General features: G+C 40.2%; 2 protein-coding genes across 2 annotated transcripts; one reads left to right on the forward strand and one right to left on the reverse strand.

The window, feature by feature from the left end:
* Positions 1 to 2799: 2799 nt before the first annotated feature.
* Positions 2800 to 9716, reverse strand: pkmb (pyruvate kinase M1/2b). The gene is made up of 11 exons (XM_070906684.1): positions 9698 to 9716; positions 8359 to 8537; positions 8124 to 8215; positions 6662 to 6793; positions 6341 to 6527; positions 5955 to 6225; positions 5718 to 5868; positions 5477 to 5629; positions 4343 to 4509; positions 3274 to 3455; positions 2800 to 3160 (listed from the first exon to the last, which is right to left on the reverse strand). Exons 2-11 carry the CDS (start codon positions 8507 to 8509, stop codon positions 3054 to 3056), a joined length of 1593 nt encoding a protein of 530 aa, XP_070762785.1. The 5' UTR covers positions 8510 to 8537; positions 9698 to 9716; the 3' UTR covers positions 2800 to 3053.
* Positions 9717 to 13036: 3320 nt separating this feature from the next.
* Positions 13037 to 20725, forward strand: LOC139286285 (protein mono-ADP-ribosyltransferase PARP6-like). Its single transcript, XM_070907027.1, has 23 exons — positions 13037 to 13102; positions 13295 to 13357; positions 14615 to 14692; positions 15599 to 15693; positions 15788 to 15848; positions 15955 to 16045; positions 16154 to 16220; positions 16340 to 16489; positions 16582 to 16711; positions 16855 to 16986; positions 18134 to 18229; positions 18347 to 18439; positions 18523 to 18648; positions 18753 to 18818; positions 18951 to 19018; positions 19148 to 19196; positions 19368 to 19480; positions 19583 to 19655; positions 19892 to 19961; positions 20087 to 20166; positions 20258 to 20321; positions 20409 to 20493; positions 20617 to 20725. Exons 1-23 carry the CDS (start codon positions 13037 to 13039, stop codon positions 20723 to 20725), a joined length of 2025 nt encoding a protein of 674 aa, XP_070763128.1.
* The last annotated feature ends 1213 nt before the right edge of the window (positions 20726 to 21938 follow it).

Genomic DNA, 21938 nt, shown 5'->3' on the forward strand with positions numbered 1-21938 from the left:
TTCAGAGATCACCTAATGTAATGGTTTGATGACGGCATGTCTTCCAAGATAGCGTTTCAGCAATATTGCACACCCAAATGGGTCACACAAATCAGATCACATTCAAAAAAAAATGAAGTAATGAATGTAATGTTTGTCTGTCTGAGTGGGAGAAGTGGGATTAAGCTTTGAATGTGTTGAACTTGAGGCCGATGATGGTTTTCTGTAGAGGCGCACAACTCATTACAGTCTGACAATAACTCTGGTACAGAACATACACCTGAGCCAAGGTTTGTGTGCCATCAGCATAGTATGCAATAATCTGTGTTGTTCTTTTTTATGGCTATACAAAGGTACTGTGAATCAAAGCACTTGAGTCAATGAGTGAGATTCTGTTTGTAGTTAGAAGAGATTAAAACAAGGGAATTAAATGACATAAAAAGCAACTGTGGATAATCAAACATCCTGAAACCAGCAATGCACTAAGACTGATCTGAATGTTTCTTGCACCAGTCAAAGGGCTAAAAGCAGTTACTTGGACACACGGTTAACAAGAAACCCTGATGGGTCATATTGCTGCATATTTACCTCTTTCATTTTACGTTATTTGATTGTAAAAATTTGACATCTGTCGTTGAACAATTGCTGCTTTGTGATGCTATGCTGAATCAATAAGACGTGTATCACTGACTGCTTTTTTAAAAACCAGACTCTTAAAATCCTTCTACTTGTTAATAAGTTCATGTGTTTAGATGATACTTCTCTCTCTCTCTCTTGGACCTGTGGCCGGCGAGGAACTGTGGGCAGCCAGCCGGTCAGGATCCTGTCCAGTGGCTTTAGCTGCCTGGTTACTGAAGCTGAGGTTTGCTGTGACTCTGACCCCCCCGAGGGAAGAGAGATACTATCAGTCACTAGCCAGTCACTGCCTATGGGCTCGATCAATCCCTCATTACTATTCTCCTCCAACCCCGCACCACCACACCACCTGCCAGAGGCATCGGATCGCGTTACTTTTGAGTGCATTCAACTTAAAGGTGTGTGTGTAGGAGAGGAGGTGTCAGTCATTCATGTATTTATATATTTATATCTCATTTTGCTGCCTTTTAACCAACATATCTGAGGACTCCATCACCTATGTATGTTAGGCATATTTTATTTTAGCTACTGAATTCAATGCAATAAAATACCATATGGTCAATGATGCTCTCCTAGCTGTTGATTTCTTTTCGAGCAGAGCATGCCATGAAAGGGAGTCTTATAAAACTGCTGGTGAAGTTTCAGACTTTAATCGGGATTATGAATAGAGAATTGCGCAGTGTTGCTTGGTGCCAACGTTCAAAATAGCCAGGATTATAGTCTGCCAAGTATTCGACTCGTCAGTACAAAGAAAATGATCTGCCCTGTTCATGGAATGGTAACTGCTGGATTAGAGAGTAAATATAGACAATGCTGCTGCATTTGATTTAAAATAAGATGTGTTTTTTCTTTGAGATGAAGCTGCCGAGTTGATCAAAAGCAGACAAAACTTGATGTTCCCTGTCCTGTAATAACTCCACTAGATGGGCCAGTTTTGTGAAGATTGCATTATTAATATTCTGATGTAATTTTTCTGTTGACGTATTGCAGCTTTTACCAAGGTACAAACTTATATTACAAACATAATAATAATAATAATAATAATTTCCAACCACTGCTTATCAACAGTTTTAAATACTTTGTTATATTTGGTATTAGCATATTACAGTGTTCAATATTGAATAATTTAATAAGTAACAAAATATGACCATGTAATGAAAATGTAAAATAATCCAATATATTTTAAAACTTCAGCTCGTTATCATGAAATGTTATTTTTTTGTTGCTTTTTTTACCACTAAAGTATATTCATTATTTATTTTTAGAAGTTTTTATTTCAAAATTTCCTTTTTCCAAAACGCACAAAGCAGAGCCAGTTATGTGGTTGGCTGTCCGCTCATTCACGCCAAAGCAACAGCCAATCGCAAAACTGTCTCTGCTCTGTTTGTCTTGACTGACAGAAGAATTTATGAAAGGTTTTAGCAATATTAAATAAAAGAGGGAGAAATTACATTGAGTCTTGGAACAGGACATTTTGAAATAACTGTTGGAGTTAAATAGAAAATGACCTGCAATAAACTGATATTGTGAAAAGAAGCAGAATGAAAAATAATAGCAATGAGCTATGTTTTATAATTGGAACATTTCTTATTTCTATTATGGTTAATTTCTTTCTGTAATTATTCATAGGATTATTCATTTCATAATGTCTTATTTAACACTGTAGGCGTCTGTAGGGGCCTTTAGCTTCTTACTCAAGACTTTGTCTCGCACCCATCGTCCTTGGATTGGACCACGCTTGTCCTGCTACATAAACTTACTGTGTGAAAATGAATTTGTTGAGTGTTGTGGTGTTCAGCTGTGATCTTGTTTTAATTGTCTCCTTTGCCACATTAGAATAATTATATAATTTAGCTTTTTTACTTTAGTAGTATGTACCTCAGATGTTTTTTAGTTTAGGGTTAAAGTCCTTTATTTTGTACAACCACTGCACATACAATTAGTCAGTATGTATGTTTTGAGGCGCTCTTCGGGACGTAGGGGTTAAGACGCCACCGACCATGAATGGCAACGTCCCCAGTTTGAATCCAGCTTCATTGCTTCTATCTCTCCACTGACGCTTTCTGATGGCATAAAAGAAGAAACACTGGAATGCTTCTCATGGGAATCCTGAATGAAAAAATGACTCTTGTGTCTCAGTGTGATAGTGATTACAAGAGGAAGACAAACACAGTTGACCCAATAATTCCTTTTAATGGATAGGAACACACATGACAGAAGAGTTTCCACTAAAAAGTTGTGATTTCAGTCTCTGGCAGCAGGATGTAGACAATAAATAACACGATGAACGACACCATCAAAAGTCCTTTGAAGGTGCGGCCTGGTTTTGACTTTCTGTTGGTCATGAAGACCAACAGGACAAAAAAGTCCGACACAGGGGGGGAGGCAGGTTACAGGAGAGGGGAGGGGGAGCGGTAACTAATGTCCTTTGATGAAGTTCAAGGCACCAGCACAATTCTCATAGTGTTGGTGTAACCGGAACCGGGGCGCCAGCCGGTCACAACAATGACCACGTCACCAGACTTGAAGAATTTCTGGTGCTTGCCTACGGATAGAGAAAAGAGAGGTGTCTTGGCTTTTCACGCCCGCCTAATAATTTTTCTTTACTGTTAAAAGCCCTCGTATTTGAGGATAATTTCAAAACACATTAACACTCACCAACTTCCAGAGCAAAGTTTACACGCAGGTCAACGTCCTCGGCCCAGACGTCGTTGGCGGGCTTGGTGTAGAGCACAGGGTAGATGCCGCGGTACAGGTGGGCCTGGCGGGCGGTCTGGCCACAGCGGGTCACAGCAATGATGGGGGCACGGGGCCTGTACCTCGCCAGCATGTGAGCAGACCTGCAGGTAACACGTACAAATTATTACAAAGATGTAGAAGAGAAATTATCTTTCGATTTCAAACCCAATTCAAAAAATGTGTGCCAAAACTTTTACCTTCTTTGGCTACTTCATTGACACATTATCACCTTTTAAGTTGATATGGAGAACTTGTTAGCAAACAGCTGCTTTTTACACATCCAGCGTTATATAGCAGCGTTGGCATTCATTTGAAGTTGTGTTTGTGTTCACCTGGCGATTGTAAGTCCAATATTCGCTCTCTTTTAGACCTGTTTTAGTCTCTACCATCTCCTGAGGTAAATATGTGGCTCTTAAGTTGCTAAGTGCTCCACTATATTCACCAGCTAGTTGCAAACACTGTCTGTTGTAAGTTTGGTCCTGGGCAGGTAGTGCATGTAGGATTTTTAGAGCTTTTTCACAGCTGAAAAGACGCTATAAAGCTCCATAGAGTTGAAGGAGATAATTATCAGTGCGACTATTTTCACATACAAATATTAATGTGATCCATTGTTAATACAGAAATATTACATAGCTGCTTTACATGCCATTATCATTATAAAATCCATCCAGCTGACAGTAGTACGTCTCTGTATCATGTGTTGTGAGGATGAACTCCCAAATGGAGAGGAATGAACAGGGAGTTAAAATTAACTTGTGAAATGTCAGGGTTCAGATATCTAAAGGTCACAAGTGGAGCACAGATTGTGAGCGCCGGTAAAGTTGGCACACTTCATATAAGCCGAGGGCTTGTGTTCGGGAGGGAGCGGAGGCGGAGGGATAGAGGGATATTATAATGCACCAGTTTCTTTGCTCACAGTGGGCGTCGTGGAGGATATTATGAGTCAGAGCTTTACAGAGGAGATCTGGACTTCTTCTCGGAGTCTCACCTGCCAGACTTGGTGAGCACGATGATGCCGCTGGCGCAGCACTTGAAGGAAGCCTCGACGGCACCGATGGCGGTGGTCTCTGTGGGGTCACGGGTCAGATGAGAGGTGCGACGCAGCTCCTCGAACATCTGCCTGTGGAACATGGCTGCCTCGGCTTCACGGGCAATCTGAACATGTAAAAACGCAGTGGAGATGATTGCAGTCGTGTCAGGCTGCAGTCACACAGCCAGTTTTAACTGCTGGAGTTAGTTTGTATTTCAAAGGACGAAAGAAAGGGGCAGTTAACCTCAGTGCAGAGGTCTTCATACCTGAAAGCACACTGAGACATGAAGCTAAACAACAGCGGCGGCCATGATGTCCAGGGACTGTGGCTGTGCACTGCAGATCATCAGACACATGCTAATTGAGTAATATGATCACACAGTTAAAGCACAATGCAAGAAGACAAGGAGAGATGTTTGGTAGCAGATGGACGGAGGGAGGGGCGGTGCAACAATGATACACAAAGCAAGTTGAACAAATACTAAACAAGCTGTTAGTAAAACCCAAGCTGATACCGACGATGTGCTCACAATGTCAAAGCTACTTTTCTCTTCATTCTACATGAAATACAACTTACACCACAAAGCAAACATCTTCAATAGAAGCCTTCTGTCTTTCATGCACTGTTTATATTTACTGCTGCGAGTAACAAATAATGATCAGACCAAAATGCACAGCTCTTGTAAAAGAAGCTGAAACGTGGATTATTGTGTATTTTTCATGGTCTCTACATGATCAAATTAGACTGATATGACAATCACAAGAGCAGAATTCCTCTTCAGAAGTATTGTTTTCTCTTTTAGGTGCAAGAAGCAGCTTCAGGTCTCCACAGTGGGCCTGTGTATATAAATCCCCGACAAGGAATAAGAATGCAAAGCCATTAAGTTACCAGGACCAATGTGCTGCTTGATCATGTGTCTTTGGTAGCTTTTGTCATTAAAAACCATTAGTACAATTTTCATGTCAGATCAAAAAACTGAAAATGCATGCAAAAACACTGGAATAGTGTTTTAACATTGCTATGAAAGATGCCAATGTTGTGCACACGTGCAGTGAACACGATGCAACACTTAAGGAATGGGTTGCTCTTACCCTGTGCTGCGTGCGCACGGCCTCCAGGGGGTAGTCTCCCTTGGCGGTCTCACCACTCAGCATGATGCAGTCGTTGCCGTCCAGCACGGCGTTGGCGACATCACTGGCCTCAGCGCGAGTAGGGCGAGGTTTCTTGGTCATGCTCTCCAGCATCTGAGGAGCAACAACAAGTGTACAACACGACCCTCTGATACACTCTCAATGTTTTCCACAAAACGGTTGTCCTTCTGATATCACAGACCTGTGTGGCACAGGTGATGGGCTTGCCGATCCTGTTGCACCTGCCAGTCATCATCTTCTGGGCGATGAAGACCTTCTCTGTTGGGATTTCAATGCCCAGGTCCCCACGGGCAACCATGATGCCGTCACTAGCCTCCAGGATCTCATCAAATCTATCAGACAAATAGAATGAGTTTAACAATTCTCCAAAAATTCAAATCTGTCCAGATTCAAGTGCGACCGCTAGGAAACCGCCCACCTGCGCACGCCCTCGTGGTTCTCCAGCTTGCTGATGATCTTGATATCCTTGCCCTTCTCGCCCAGCACTTTCCTGACAGCTTGAACGTCAGCAGCCTTACGGATGAAGGAGGCGAAGACCATGTCAACGCCCTGCTCCACGCCAAACTGCAGGTCCTGAATGTCCTTCTCAGACACAGCAGGAAGGTCAACAGCAGCTCCGGGCAGGTTGACGCCCTTCTTGCTGCCCAGCATACCGCCATTCTCAATCTCACACATCAGGAAGTCGCTGCCTTAGGACACGCGGAGAAGAGAAACTTCATTTCCACCAGTAAGCAGAAAGGTGAAAGCAAAATCTGCATGAAAGAGCCAAAGATGAGCCAAACATATGATTGTTTGTGCGCTTACCAATTTCTTTGACCTTGAGGGAAACAAGACCATCATCAATGTAGATGTGGCTTCCGTTCTGCACAACCTTGGTGATGTTCTTGTAGTCGAGCCACAGAACTTTCTCATCGCATTTCTCCATGAACTGGTTATCGAGTGTGAGCTTGATGGTTTCGCCCTTCTTGAGCTCAACCTCAGCAGTGCCACTCTAAACAAGAGCAGGGAGAGAGGGCTTGTTCATTCACAGGATGGAAATGGCTGAATGAAACCTTCATACAATTATTTGTGCAAACTATTTAAAAATGGCCTCCTTGGAGTCTCTGTCATTTGGCCAGAACTCACGCCCTTGATAAGTCCGGTCCTGATTTCTGGTCCCTTGGTGTCCAGAGCGATGGCCACTGGTCTGTAGTCAGCAGATCCTGGCACGAAGCTCTCAGCTGCATCGCGGACATTCTTAATGGTCTCAGCATGGTACTGTATGGGGTGGGGTGTTAACAAATGTTATCATATTGAAAACCTCGACACAGCTAGCATAGCATAAAAAGTTAAATAATCTACATCAGTGAATTACACTAATTCATTATTACTAAGTCATAATGCCTTGTTTTATTTAGGCGGAGAAAAGATTATATCTAAATGTGTCATTAAGTTAATACGACAACAGGTGGACAAACTTGGTCACGCAGTCACACGAACATCACGGCACTGGTTACATAACTACATGTAGTAAATCTTCAATGACAGCTGCAACACATTTTTAGCACATGACATTGTCCAGTTTCACTGTACATAAACAGCTGCAGGTCTTACATGAATAGTGTCCAATGTATTTGATCCTTTAAAGAAGGGTGTTTGACAACCAAATACTTTTCATTTCCTACATTTCCCTCTACATACAAATTAAAAGTCTAATCTGTACACTGAATAATGAACGCCTCACTGTGGTGTCACTATATGCCTTCTACTCGTACTGTTGCAGCGAGGCTGACTCTCAGAGAAGACCTATTTATAGCTGTACAGCCACACCAGTGAGACAGAGGTCAAAACTATTCTTCCCTTCTCATAACAAACCATATATCCACTTTGTTATGATTATACATTCTATTATATTTTGTTGCTGACAACTTGGTTTAAACACAAGACATGTTTTATTTAGCAGTGCTGAACAACCACGTCACTGCAGCAACAACTCAAAAGCCATCCTGAGAGTTGAGCGGCATTGGAGGGGGAAAAAAGCACTGCTGTTAACCTTTGAAGATCCACATATCAACTGTGGGTGTTCATACTACAGCTGATGATAGATGTGATGGCTCATCCGCTCAGGTGACAGAGAAAAAGGTAAAGAGGCATGACTTTTAAAGGCGAGGGGTCAGTAGTATAAGGTCGGCCAAAGAGTTGGCCACGATGCAGTTGGCTCGCCAAATCACAAGCTACGACACAGACCCGGCTCTGAGGGGGCAAGTACAAGCTCATGGATCACATTACAGCCACAGACAGTTACCAGGCCACAAGAGTAATGCCACACTGACTGGCTGTAGCTGTAAAGGGTAAATCCACACTGAATCACTTACAGAGGGTAAAGAAGCTACCGCTGCACTGCTCTGTCTGGGCTCAAACTCTCAAACATGCTGCACTTGAATCAGGGAGGTCACAGCAGGTGTTTCGACTCTGACAGCCGCTGTGATGTCACCCTTTGCAATTGTGTAGTGCAAGAGGCTGGAAAGTTCAAGTGAGGCTTTGGAGATGCAAGCTAAAAAAGAAAAGGCTGGTACAAAAAATAATTTGGTGAATATTTCTGACTCACTTCATGTGTGCCATGAGAGAAGTTCATTCTTGCAATGTTCATCCCAGCCTTGATCATTTCCTTGGCCATTTCCACAGATCGGGAGGCAGGTCCTGCATGGAGACAGGTGAATGATGGGGTTTTAAAGAGAAACACAGAGCTATATATGAAGTTTGTAAGGTCTGTTTTAAACCCAGATACAATGAGATCATTTTTGAATGTAGATGTATCGACAAGGTTTGTTAATGAGTCTGACCGATTGTGCAGATGATGCCGGTGTTGCGAGACACAGCAGGTTCAGAGTCAATGTCCAGCAGGCACATGTGCTCAATGAAGGTGTCTGCCATGGCAGCATGCAGCTGCTGGGTGTGGATGATGGAAGAGCCCATATCTTTTGACTTCGACATGACTGGATCTGTGTCTGCAGGAAACTTCCTGTGGAGACAGAGAGGGAAACAACACCTGACTACTTTACCTCTGATGTGTATTATAGGTTATATGTAAGGTAAGAGTGTTCTTTCATGGGCCACAGACGGAACACAGTCCAGGTAAGTACTCTGAGATGTGGTCTAAGTGGTGACACAAAGCTTGTAATAAAATCTACCTTAAAGTAATAAATTATGAAATAAATGTGAGCACATGCATGTTCAAAGAGTATGGAAAGTAGATCAGACGCGATGGTGAGATTCTGTCAATTACCTCAATGGAAAAGTACACACTGATAGTAAGGTGTGACCTCTCCGTGGATTAATTCTAAGTCTCCACCAGTGGAGAGTGACTGTGCAAGCTGACTGAACAGCCTGTGCATAAAGCAACAACGGCAATATGTGCCTGCCTGACTGCACTCTCCCACATTCCAGTGGGAGTTTATGTGCAGCTGAAGAAGAGGAGCTGGTCACTTTTAACAGAGGCTAAAGGTAATTCACACACACACAAAGAATAACTCCGGGACTCCGGGAGGAAGCTGAAAAACATTATTTATGTCGACCGAGTTGCAATGCCGGTTAAGAATCCAAATAATGAACATTAACAGGACAAATCAGAGTTTCAGCTTACAGTCGGCTACAGTAGAGGTATGCAACATGCATGACAAGTGTGTGTTGTCAGTCAGTGCATGGAAACATGGTGTGTGTGTGTGTGTGTGTGTGTGTGTGTGTGTGTATGCTGGGACACAATGCCCACAGCATTCACCTAAAATAACATTCCCAAGGAGGGAAATTTAGCATTACCGCAGCACAAGAAGCAGAGATGTAGTATCAGAACAGGAGGCAGATAAATAGATCAAATATATACAATTAACAAATCAAGTTAGAGAGCTATATGGGACTTTACTGTAGTACAGTGTGCATAAAGGAACTGTATGAGCAAAACTAATAGTGCACCAGATCAAAGTGACATTTTGGATACAGTGTAATATTATATTATATATAAGCATTTATTATTAAGTAGTCTAATGTAAAGAACTTCGAAGGAAACATTTGTTCAGTGATTGACATGACTTTTTAACTTTTTGACAGGAAATAATAATTTGATTTAAACATTCAATCAGAACTAATACAAACTCTCCTCTCCAGTCTCGACTTGCTGTTACTCACCTACTGTGTGAACTTTGCAGGGACCAAGGCGCCACTGGTTCTGCTGGAGCGACAGTTTTTATTCCCCTCTCTAACCGGGACTACTTTCCTGTGTGAACGACACCCAGTAACACAGGATATAGGGCGCGACAGTTAAGGCCCGATTTACCGTTTGGACAGCGAGTTGAACGCATAGAAGTTGTTTTCTATACCTAAATATCAAATCCAATGTCAAATTTACCGATAAAAGCACAAACGTTGGACAAATATTGAGGGAGGATGTAGCGCAAATGCGTGTGTTGTTCGCCTGGCCAATCACAAAACTCTCCGCTGAGACTTAAACATGAGCCTGGTTTACCAAGTTTGGATCTGAGGCACCTCAAATTATAAGCAACATGACCTTTTAACTGTAATTTCGTCTGTGCTGCTTTACTTTGTTTATCTCGAGGACCAAGGAGCGGCTTCATTGGTATATTGTAATATTGAATGTTTTATACTTGTCACAATATTTGTATTATATGGGCTACTTGTGAGGACCAGCCTTTATTTCCTGTCCAGACGTCTGACCTTTACTCAACCCCTGCTACAACACAGATCTGACATGCACTGACACATTGCCCTTGTTTTTACTTGAACTCTGAACACAAACCACACATCTATTAAAGCTCTTTTTTTTGTGTGTAAATAAGTGTATTGGAAATTGTATTGGGTTTGAGAGATCTCACTTTTCTGTTCTTGTGAGGACATTTTGGTGAATACAGAAAAACAAAAACACACATTTTTGATTTGGTCCCTTTAGCTTCTTATCCAGGATACATTATCATCAACGTCATGCAACATCTGATAAGAAATGCCACATTGCTTCAGATGCACACTTGGTCACAACTATGTCAGGACTTTTTTTTTGTTTTATTATATATTGTTTTTTTCTTTATTTCATTCACATGCAATTTATTTTCTTTATTTACTGTTTATGTTATATATCTATCTATTTTGACTGTTTTCCTCTCCTTTTATGGTTGCACTATAATCTCAAATCACTGGACACTGGCTGTATAATTTTAGGTTGTTTCATAAGCTCTGCAGGGGTGGAATTGTGTCCAGATTCTTGCAGCATGATATGACAGTTCAAATGCATTCATGTAGAGCTTGATAGTAATGGAGTTTCAAAATGAGAAGAAAGGTGCAGCCAAGCTGAAAATTACATGAAGTGGAGGATATGAAGCAACAGTAGATGTTTGCAGAGATGCCAACCTGCTAACATATTATACAGATGCTCAACTGCATTACACTCAGTCAGGTGTAGACATGACACACTTTTACCAAAATAAAGTACAGTACAGTAGATACACTGTAGATGTGCAACCCCACCATATATCTGGTTGTATGTGCCAAGGTCTATTATGGTATACGGATATATAGTTGAGCCATGCTGGGCTCCATGTAGCATGAGGAACATGTTAGGAACATACTGTACCACACCATACAACTAGATCCACCCAGTGCCATGTTCAACATGTTCACTCTCCTAAATGTTATTTAATACCATCGAAATGCGCTGTCTCAGCCCTGCCCAGTAATGCAATTTTTTCTATACTTCTACTACTATACTAATCTTTACTATTCTCCCACAATGCATTGCACAAAGGAATAGGTTACTCACAGTTACACTGAAACAAATTGTAGCTGTGAGGCTGAACAGCTTTGTGAACTTCCCAGATAACTAAAAATAAGTATAAAATCTGTGGGAAAACCTTTTGATATCTATATGTGAACTTTAATCGTCAGTGACATTTAAAAGCTACAGTTTGAATTTTTTAAAAGATAATTAGTATAAAGTATACGGGACGCACTGTCTGTCTGTGAGTCTCTCAATTCAATTCAATTCAATTCAGTGGGCTTTATTGGCATGACAGAACAATGTGGCCAAAGCATCAAAATATAATTTGTCCAAATATTTAGACAGTACACAGTAACAGTAATACATTGTGTCATGTATAATATCTCTGTCTCTCTCTCTCTCTCTCTCTCTCTCTCTCTCTCTCTCTCTCTCTCTCTCTCTCTCTCAACAACAGCTCTCTCTTGTGGACAACTGGATGAAGTGTCTTTTCGCAGAAGGTCTGCAGGTTGAGAGTGTCAGCTGAAGTACATCAGTAGCACGCTGCCTCGCTACCTCGGCTCATATCAAAACACAGTATTTACAACTTCAGGTCACAAGACCTTTTTAACTTTAGCTGCAGCACGTTTTCTTTACTGTAATGTGAAACTAATGTGGAAGTTGTGTATGTGTTTTTGAATTGTGTTTGTTCGTCTATATGATTTTGTGCTGTGTATGTAAAGTGCTCGAGTCCTAGTGGTTAAGACCCAAAACTGCAATGTCCTTGAGATCTTTATTACCATCCCTCTTTCTGTCTGCTAATCCTTTCTGCATCTCTACTGTTATTGAAAACAACATGTATTTAAAAGGAGAGAGAAAGAGATGTTGATCTCAACTAGACGGCCTGTTTAAATAACCAAGTTGTTTATATTTCAGTTCACTCCCTGATCACTCTCGATGTTGACTGTCTGTGGTGTGCAGTAGATATTGTCTAGAGCTGGTTTCTGTGGAAATCTAATCACTAAGAACCCGTTGTTCATTTCTCTTGTGGGTCTGACAGATAAGGCCTGAAAGTGATGATATAACAGTTGGTGTATCAAATGAGAAGTAGGTGGATACAAAGACTGCATGATATAATACAATATTAATCAATATCCCTGCAACAAATGCTGGCTTTGTGGAGCTCATAGTGTTCTGACACTGTGTCAGTTCAGTTCAGTTCAGATCTTTATTGTCCAACAACAGGAAATTCTTTTTGCAGTAAGGCAGCATAAAAACACAATACAATACAAAACATGAAACATAAACACAGCAAAAACATACTAAGACAATTAAAGACTTTAAAAGTGCTGCATTATGTAAGCAGAATAAAACAAAGGGCGTATGATAACAGCAACGAAAGTGCAACACGAAGAATAAAGATAAATACAAATAAAATGATTCTAGTGCAGCAGTTTCTAATGTATTAGAGTTAGAGCAGTAGAGTAGAGTTAATAGCACTTGCTGCTCATGGGATGAATGAAAACTTAAACCTGCTGCACGTAATGTTTGGAAACCTGTATGCGTTTTGTTGCTTTGTATTTGATTGTTTTATATTCTTATTGTTCATGCACAGCCTTGAAAATGGCGGTATACAGTATACAGAACAGGGGTCCATGATATGGTGCCCACCCACTATAAATAAACACCGCCACAACAAACCCCCACTCATGTCTAAGTGGATTACTCTGAGAAAAGCACTTGTTGAGAGACAACTTGCACAGATGTATGCAGTCCTAGAAGTGTCTAATCTGGCCAGACTGCAGAGCAGCAGGCGACAGCTAACAAGGGTAACTGCCGATTAAGGTCAGACTGCAGCACAGCAGGCAGACAGGGAGACTAATAAATACCAAACATCGCCCCTATCACCATCCTGCAACTCCACCAAGGATCTTTGCTCTCATCATAGTCTTAGAACAGATTCATGAACTTCTAGAGGAAAGTATGATACATAGATTTGTTTTGTTTCTCTCCTCTTTTAGGAATATATCATGTACGCTGTGGAGAGGATGGCACTCATATCATACGAGCAGGACAGAGAGACTGTAAGTGTGCATAAAAGCATGGACTTAAAGCATTGGTGCTGCAGCTCTCGTCCTCAGCCTCTCCTCTGTCTGGACCAGGTTCAGCTGATCCGGCTGCCAGTATCTGCAGCCAATCATGTGACGCTGAAGTCCGAGAGCTGAACATGTGGGACTTCCTGCTGTTCCAATACCAGAGGGGGAGAGCTCAGCCAAACGCAAACAGCCAGCCGAGCCATCAAACAGGAATATTCATTAGTTTTTGCTGTTTCAGGATCAAATATGGAAATAAGACTTTCTCTTTTGTTGGTGATTTTTTATATCAGTTCATTGTTTGTTCACTTGGAATATGTGGAAACTACAAGTGTCACTCGGGAAGGAAAGGTAAGGACTTTTTTGGTTTTGTGCCACTGACACTAACACTTTATTACCAAACATTTTCCTGTCTTTTTGGTAATTGTATGTGCATTTTCAATAATGTCCCTGAAAGAAGCTGAGATAAAGGGAAGCAAATACAAACATAGTTTAAATGGTGAAGAAAATACTGACAGCTACGTGTTTATATATGTATATTGTACAGGTAGCTGAACTAATTAAGTGACACGTTTTTCCAGCGGAGTGTTTAATTGTGTCAGTGGAGGGAACAGACTGTTGATTGCTGCTGAAGAAGTGCCAAAGAACTGAACACATGGTGAGTCTATGAGCCCCAAATGTCCCTCTACTATTCACATTAAATTCTTGGAATCACACAGTCTGGATATGTTTTTAGGCAGTAAGATTTCTGCATTACATCTGAACTTATCAGCCGATTGATTGATTAGTTGGTTGGAATTTATCAGCAACAATTCTGATGCCAGATTCACTGGTCATAGCTTCCTTTCTGGTTCTAAATATGAACATTTGCTGGTTTTCTTCTACAACATTAAATTCAATATCTTTGGGTTTTGGACTGTTTGCATCTGAATATGCCACCTTGGGCTCTGAGTAACTGGGCAATCAATTAATTAATGTAATTATTTGATGAAAGCCTATCTTGTTTTGCAACCACCAGGTGTGACATGGCAAAGAGATCATATCATACGTATATCATATCATATGTACCATATATCCTGTATTGAAATGTTCATACAGTAGATGCAGTGTTATATCCTCTGAATGACCTAAAAATGTGTTGAAATTAACTTTAAATCAAATTAAACTTTGTTTGGGTGGACAGAAGGAGCAAATTAGATGTAAATAAGAGGACCTTTTGATTGACAGCTCTTCCCGTTAACCCGACAGGAGACGGAGTGGGAGCAGTGGACAGAGAGCCAAACTGATGAGGACAGTGACACAGAAGAGGTCCTGTGTGGAATCCATGTAAGCATCACTTTGTATATTATTTTAGAGTAAAGACAACTACCTACAGAAACGGCTGCATATGAAGTTTTGATTAAAAAGCACAAGTTATTATACAGTCACTGGATGTTGGAATGGCTCCCTTTGGCTTTTATATGTTGGAGTAAAGTTTGAAGCTTTATAACACTATAATGCAGCTGTAAGCAGATATAAGGACAGTTTAATATAATTGATATTATTAATGTATTTCTCAACAATTTCTCCTTTGAAGCATCCGTAATATGTATATAAACAATTAATAGCTCTTTCCACACATGTACAGATCATTCACAAGCAGGTTCAAAACTGTTTATAGCTTCAAGGTTTCTAAACTCAGAAATAGTAGTTTGACAAAAAATTCTTAACTCAAGGTACACTTACCAGATTTCTTCAGGGTCCTCCATCAGAAAAAGTTAATGAGTTTATGAGGGTAAAGAAGTATTTATAAAAGAATAAACACATGTCATTAATTATTCTAATTGATTCAATTATAAAAAGTCTTAATCATATTAAACGTGATTTGATTGTTTATCATGCTATATTAATATTATATATTATACCTCCTTCACAGGAGGAGTTATGCAAATACAGTTGACAGATACATTAACAAACACCAAAAAATGTCCTTATATATGCAACCACAGTATAATGTGTTATAGTAAGTTATAAACAATTTATTAAGTACGTACTGATAACAGATGCTAAATAGAAAATAGAGGTAGATAAAATATTATTTTTTATTCATACATTTTATATCTTAAGAAACGTCTCGTGTCTTCATGATGGGAATAATGCCTTTGTTAAAAATCTGAGTGGTTTAATCCCTCGGCCCCCTGTGGCGCTGAGCTGTTTGGACCATAAGGTAAGTGTTAGTGTTTGTGTCGGCAGGAGAGCTGTGCCACTGACCTGCATCACCACCCCCAGCTGGATACTGACATAGAGGCAGTCAGGACTTTGTATTCAGACTCTGCTGTCTGCATCAGGTCAGAAGAACTTTTCTCCTTCATGGCCTTTAAAGGAAATCATCTCTGCTGCTTTTGTACATTGTCAAATGTCCCCCTCCTTTTCGTCTGTCAGGGAGTATCGGTCCATTGATGATGTGGATGTTGACTTAAATATAAATGCCAACTTTCTGGATGTAAGTTAAATTAACAATACACTCAATTCAAGTACAATATATTGACATGTTTGCCGCCGTGGCATCTTGTTCTATTTAATATGATTACACTGTTTGGTGTCCACAGGACGAAGTGGCCAAAGCCTGGAGGGTTAATCCATCAGAGCCCATCGTTATCCGCCTGCACTTCTCGCTATCTCAGTATCTGGACGGACCTGGTGAGCATCAACACCGCTGCTGCAAACCAAACTCACCATACATTTAATATCTAATAATATAATTGTAAGTCAATGTGGCACCTGACTAAGTGAAGTTTGTCACCACAGCACCTTCAGTCGAAGTCTTTCAACCATCCAATACGGATCATTTCAGCCTTGGGAAGCAACTACAGAAGTGAGTGTTCATACTATCATTTTTATGGCAATGATAATTAGATTTCCACCACATTATTATAGATGTCACGTCAAAGTTCTACTGATCGCTCAGATTAACTCTTCATTTCTGTCCCCCAGTATTCTCACAGTCTTCTTGTCTCGGGAGTGGAAACATCTGACCAACGAGAACATCGTAGTCCGACAGAAGAGGAGACACAGCTGGTTCAGGCCAAGTGGAACCATCAAGAAATTTCGTGCAAGACTCAACGTCTGGCTCCCGCTGTCAAAGTATGTGACAGTTTAATGAATTCAGCAGTTTCATTGCTGATTCGGTCTGTTCTTGAGTCTCTATTCACTGCTTGCTCACTCACCGTGGCCAGGTCCGGTGAGCTCCAGGAACCAAAGATCATTTTGCCAGCGATGAAATTGAACCGTTTCACGAATCATACAACTTCCTACAACATCAAGAATCCCGCAGGAGAGCTCTTCACCTACACACCCAGTGGAAAGGTGAGGACTCCCTCTTCAGCTAAATTAAAGATAATTCAAAACACCCCTCTGTGACATTCACTTGATGCTGCTGTGTTTCCAGGTTACTTAATAAGTTCTGTAAGTGTTTATTAATAATAGTGTTTGTGTCACTTCTTCCACAGAGGGTGGTGGTGTCAGCAGTCAAGTCATCAGCACAGCTCAGTACCAAACAGCTGATAGAGCTGCTTTTCTCCTCCCAGGCCATCAGACACTGTAAGACCACCCCGACTCTGCAGCACGGCTTCTTAGTGCAGGTAAACCAGAAGAAATCAAGAACTATTATATCACGTCAGAGCGGAAAATTTAAAGAGTAACTGCACCCAGTCTCATAGTCCAGCTTGCACTGACAACTAGTGATGACCACATGCTCTTTCCACATCCTGTGCAGCAGTGATTTAGCATGCCACTATAGTACAATGCTAGTTGTGTTGTAAAAGGAGAAGTTGAAACTGAAACGCACGCAATCTCAAGTTTGCAGCAAATGGAAAGAATTCATTAACATTTCTGCATTTTGCACCATTTGTAACAATGAAAAATACCAAAAGAAATATTAAGTATAAAAACAGTTGACAAAACAATCTCACCACAAGGCCCACTCAGGAGCTGTTCTGGAGCTTTCAGTCATATCACAAAGTCTTCCTCAGCAGGTGGAGTTACCCAGTTGTCATGGAACTTTTAAGCATCATGTTGGCTTAAAGGTTTACCTTTGATTTGTTTTATTGTATGACATTAACGCTTTTATCAAAAGCAACGTACAAATGAGGTACAATCCAAGCCACAGTAGATCAAGGAAAAGCCTTTGAGAATAAGTCCCACCACAACACTCACTCACCTGACACAAATGCCAAAAGGTTGTGGGTCGGGTAAATAAAGCAACACATTTTTTATTTTTTTTGAAATACTGTATAATCTTTATCAATATCACAATAGGTTACACAAAATAACACCAATCAGGGTATTCAGGGGTTCCGTGTTTTGATTTGTCTCTTCAAATCTGATTCACACTTCACAATCCAGAAGGTGGGACCTTCTGTTGAAGCCCTTGTTTGTACAGAGTCGATGTGATTGGCCACTTATGTGCTAGCTAATCCTGATTGGTTGTTTGATTCAAACCTGGTCCAGTTTTTTAAAATACTAAATACAAAGTGATATCATTAGTGACACAAAATGGTCAACATTTGTTATCTCAACTGAAATTATAATTCAATAATATTGCCTACTGTAGCTTTAAAATAATTTGCTTGTAATTTATTTTGAAATTAATAATAATACAGAAAATATACATAATGTAATTTGTGTTTGACAATGGGCAAAATGTTGTAAAAAGGTTTACAAATGTTAAATAAACATTATGAATATTCCGGTACTTTTATTTTTGTATGTTTTTCATTGTGTACACAGATAATGAGGTATGCGAAGCAGAGAATCCCCACGCTGAATGAATACTGTGTGGTGTGTGATGAGCAACATGTGTTTCAGAATGGCCCTATGTTAAAGGTACACTCCTGCAAAGAAATTAGCTGGTGGTTTAGTGGCTAATCTACTGAAGCAAAACTAAAAAATACAATTGCCTGTTAATATACTGTTGCTATTCTGCTTTGTGTGTGTTTCTAGCCAGCAGTTTGCACCAGAGAGCTATGTGTGTTTTCCTTTCATACGTTTGGGGTCATGTCTGGAGCTACAGAGGAGGTTGCCACCGGTGCAGAGGTTAGTAACACTCATACACACTTTTATAGGTAGTCTGGATGATCATAGTATACGATTACTGCAGTAACATGTCTGTTCTGCAGGTAGCTGACCTGCTGGTGGCCATGTGCAGAGCCGCCCTTCAGTCTTCACGCAAGAGCATCATATTTAAACCGTACCCTTCTGTTGTTGATCCGTACAACCCCAAAACCTTGGCCTTTAGTCCTAAGGTATCAGCTGAACTAATCTAACTGACTTGATTTGTAATGGATTATTCAATTTGTCATTTCTTTATTCTGAAGAAATCGTGTATTGTTTTGTTTTGTCATGGCAGAGAAAGAGTTACGACAGGCTGCAAAAAGCTCTGGACAGCATCTTGCTGATCAGGAGGATGGCACAGGTGACTGATCTTAAAATAAACCCTACACTCGTGACACCATTTTCAAGATGCACGTCTGGTTCTCTGACGAATGTTTCCTGGACATTTTGTTATTCATATTAGATGGATGAAAATGTATTTTATCATATCCAGGGTCCATATTCTGAAATAAAGAAGCAGATGGACAAGACAGACCCTCTCGCTCATCCTTTACTGCAATGGTGAGTGAAACAATCTAAACCAGCATTTCACTCATATTTTTATTCTATTCCATAAACCTGATGTGTCATCAATCATCCGAATGTTTCTTAGATTCATATCCAGGTGTGTGTTTGTATGTTTGACAACAGGATTTTAGCGAGCAACAGATCACACATTGTCAAGCTTCCGCTGAACAGGGTACGATAGAGTAGTTGACAGTTAAAATCTGATGTCTTAACACAGTAGTCTTACGGTAGTAGTTCATTATTGGCAGCCAAATATTAGATGATATACTGTGTTTTATACTTTATATGAATTGTATTGTTGCTCTCTTGTTTATTTTATTTTTCATCACGTGGTGCACAATAGCAACTTAAGTTCATGCACACGCCCCATCAGTTCCTGTTGATCAGCAGCCCTCCATCCAAAGAGGCTCGTTTTCAAACTGCCAAGAAACTTTATGGCAGCACCTTTGCCTTCCAGTGAGTAAAATCAAAGCTGAGACACTAACATAAAACCTTCATATCAAACACTGTATATGATCCCTGCTTCATATGCTTAGACCCTATTTTCTCTTCTTTCAGTGGTTCCCACATCGAAAACTGGCACTCCATTTTGAGAAATGGGCTAGTTAATGCCTCTTATACAAAATTACAGGTAGAGAATGAAAATAATTTTGTATGTAAAATGTTTTGTATTCTTATTCTTAGTTAATTTAAGCCTTTAAATCTAATGTAATTTCACAGTGGATATTTCAACAGACTTTATCTCTATATTTTGTCAGACTTATATGAAGTGTAGTTATACCTATGAAACGTTTTAAATTAGATTTTAAATTAACTCAAGTTTTCATTTGCTACAAACTTACATTTTTGGCCTGCTTCCTGTTTAAGCTTCATGGAGCTGCATATGGGAAAGGCATCTATCTGAGTCCTATCTCAAGCATATCATTTGGATATTCTGGTATGAATGCACACTTAATCTTTTTTTCATAATACTCTGCATGCAAAATTACCTATTTATACAAAGATTACTATTACTTACTGATGCTAGCATGTTTTTGAAACATGTCTTCCCTCTTTTTTCAGAGATGGGTAAAGGGCAACACCAAATACCCACCAAAGAAGAACTCATAAAGAAATACAACCACATAAACAAAATCAAACAGGTAGATTCATTCACATTTGTCCAAAATCTGCCTGGATGCAATCCTTGCACTGTTTTATTGTATCTCATTCTGTGTTTTCTTCTTGTCTTAGGAACAGCCGGGGCAGGCCAGGTTTCTGCAAAACAGCAACCTAAACTGCATTGCTCTCTGTGAAGGTAAATTTCAGATAATACGTGCATGTTGATAAGACAAGGACTGATTTTGTGGCATTGTTGACAAAAGTCATCTGTATGTCTTGACAGTCATAACTTCAAAGGACCTTCAAAAACATGGGAACATTTGGGTGTGTCCGATATCCGACCATGTGTGCACACGTTTCCTCTTCGTGTGAGTGTAACACGAAGCAGCAGAGACGTAGCTTCCTGGAAAACCTTTCTGCCTCCCAGTATAATAAGAAATGTCCAGATTTTATTTCAGATCTCTACAATGTTCTGCTTTTGTCTTCCTCAGGTATGAGAACGGCCAGGTGGGAGATGTCGACATCAACACTCAGGAAGGCAGGATCCACAGGGAAATTTTACAAGTGGCCCAATTGCTTCAAAGCCGTGGTGAGGCTTAGAAGCAAGAAAAAACACTAACCGAGGATGAGTCTTACTTTGTTTGTGGCAAAATGTATTACGTTTTGCTTTTATTTATTTGACAAGTGAACATAAAACAATGAGCTGCTTGAACGCTTACTCAAAAGAAGGAAAACACCACCACAAAACTGAAGAAGGCATCTCTTCTTTCTGTTGTCAATTGCAATGATATTAGATGGATGAAATTAGTTTGTTGTGTCACGTACCTGTCAAAGCTGGTTTTGCCTTATATCTTAATTTACAGTCTGGTGTAATTTAAATATGTGTCTACCACCAGTGTCATAACTCTGTACTGTAAGCATATATTTTATACATTTTTATAACCAAACATTTCTAAAATAAAGTTTTAAAATATTTGCTTATTTTGTTCAACAGAACAAAACTTTTTCCTTTTACTTGTTAATGCAGGTTGCCCACAGCCCGAAGGCCCACTTTGTTGTTTGTGTAATACGTGTGTTGTACCACAAGATGGAAGTGTAACCCATAACAACTACTTTCAGAGCCATAAACACTGCATGATTGTTATGTTTCGGCAGTTATAATTTATAATAAATGTCTGTAAGCAGAGACTGCTACAGATGTTTAAGTTAGACAGCATAGTGAGCACATTCAAAACTTGGGTGTTGACGTGAGCCTGTGTTATATTCTACTTGAGGGAAAAACAGCACTAGGCAACTGCATAACACACCAGATGTGTCACAGGAGTCACACACAAAAATAATCATTGAAATTGAGTTTTTTTGTGGCTCATAAGGGACTCCAGCCGTTATCCAAATGCTTTACCAATATTCTCTTGATGGGAATATATCCACTGATGAACAGTTAATGTGCATTTAATTGACATTCATGGCCAGTGGATTATTCTCCTGGGAACCAATTGTAATTTTCTCTGCACCACATCTTTGTGCTCATTGTTTGAGTCGGTGAATATCATGGGGTGCATACCATCCTGTGAGGCAGAAATGCACCATTATAACAGTGTACTGGTTCCATATGAGCCCCACAGCTGCCTCCTGACCTCCTCCCTTGGCTCAGCTCCTCTAAAGACAGCATCTAAGAAAACACCTCTGTTTGCATCTGGATACAGATCTTTTCTTACATGTTCTTATGGTTTTATGCAAGTTTGGTAAAATAAAAGCAGCAGCTCCAAGGTATGTTTGTCCTTATAAATGTCATTGATTCAAAATAGGCAGA

Source organism: Enoplosus armatus, chromosome 6 (assembly GCF_043641665.1).
Source record: "Enoplosus armatus isolate fEnoArm2 chromosome 6, fEnoArm2.hap1, whole genome shotgun sequence".
Taxonomy (NCBI): Eukaryota; Metazoa; Chordata; class Actinopteri; order Centrarchiformes; family Enoplosidae; genus Enoplosus; species Enoplosus armatus.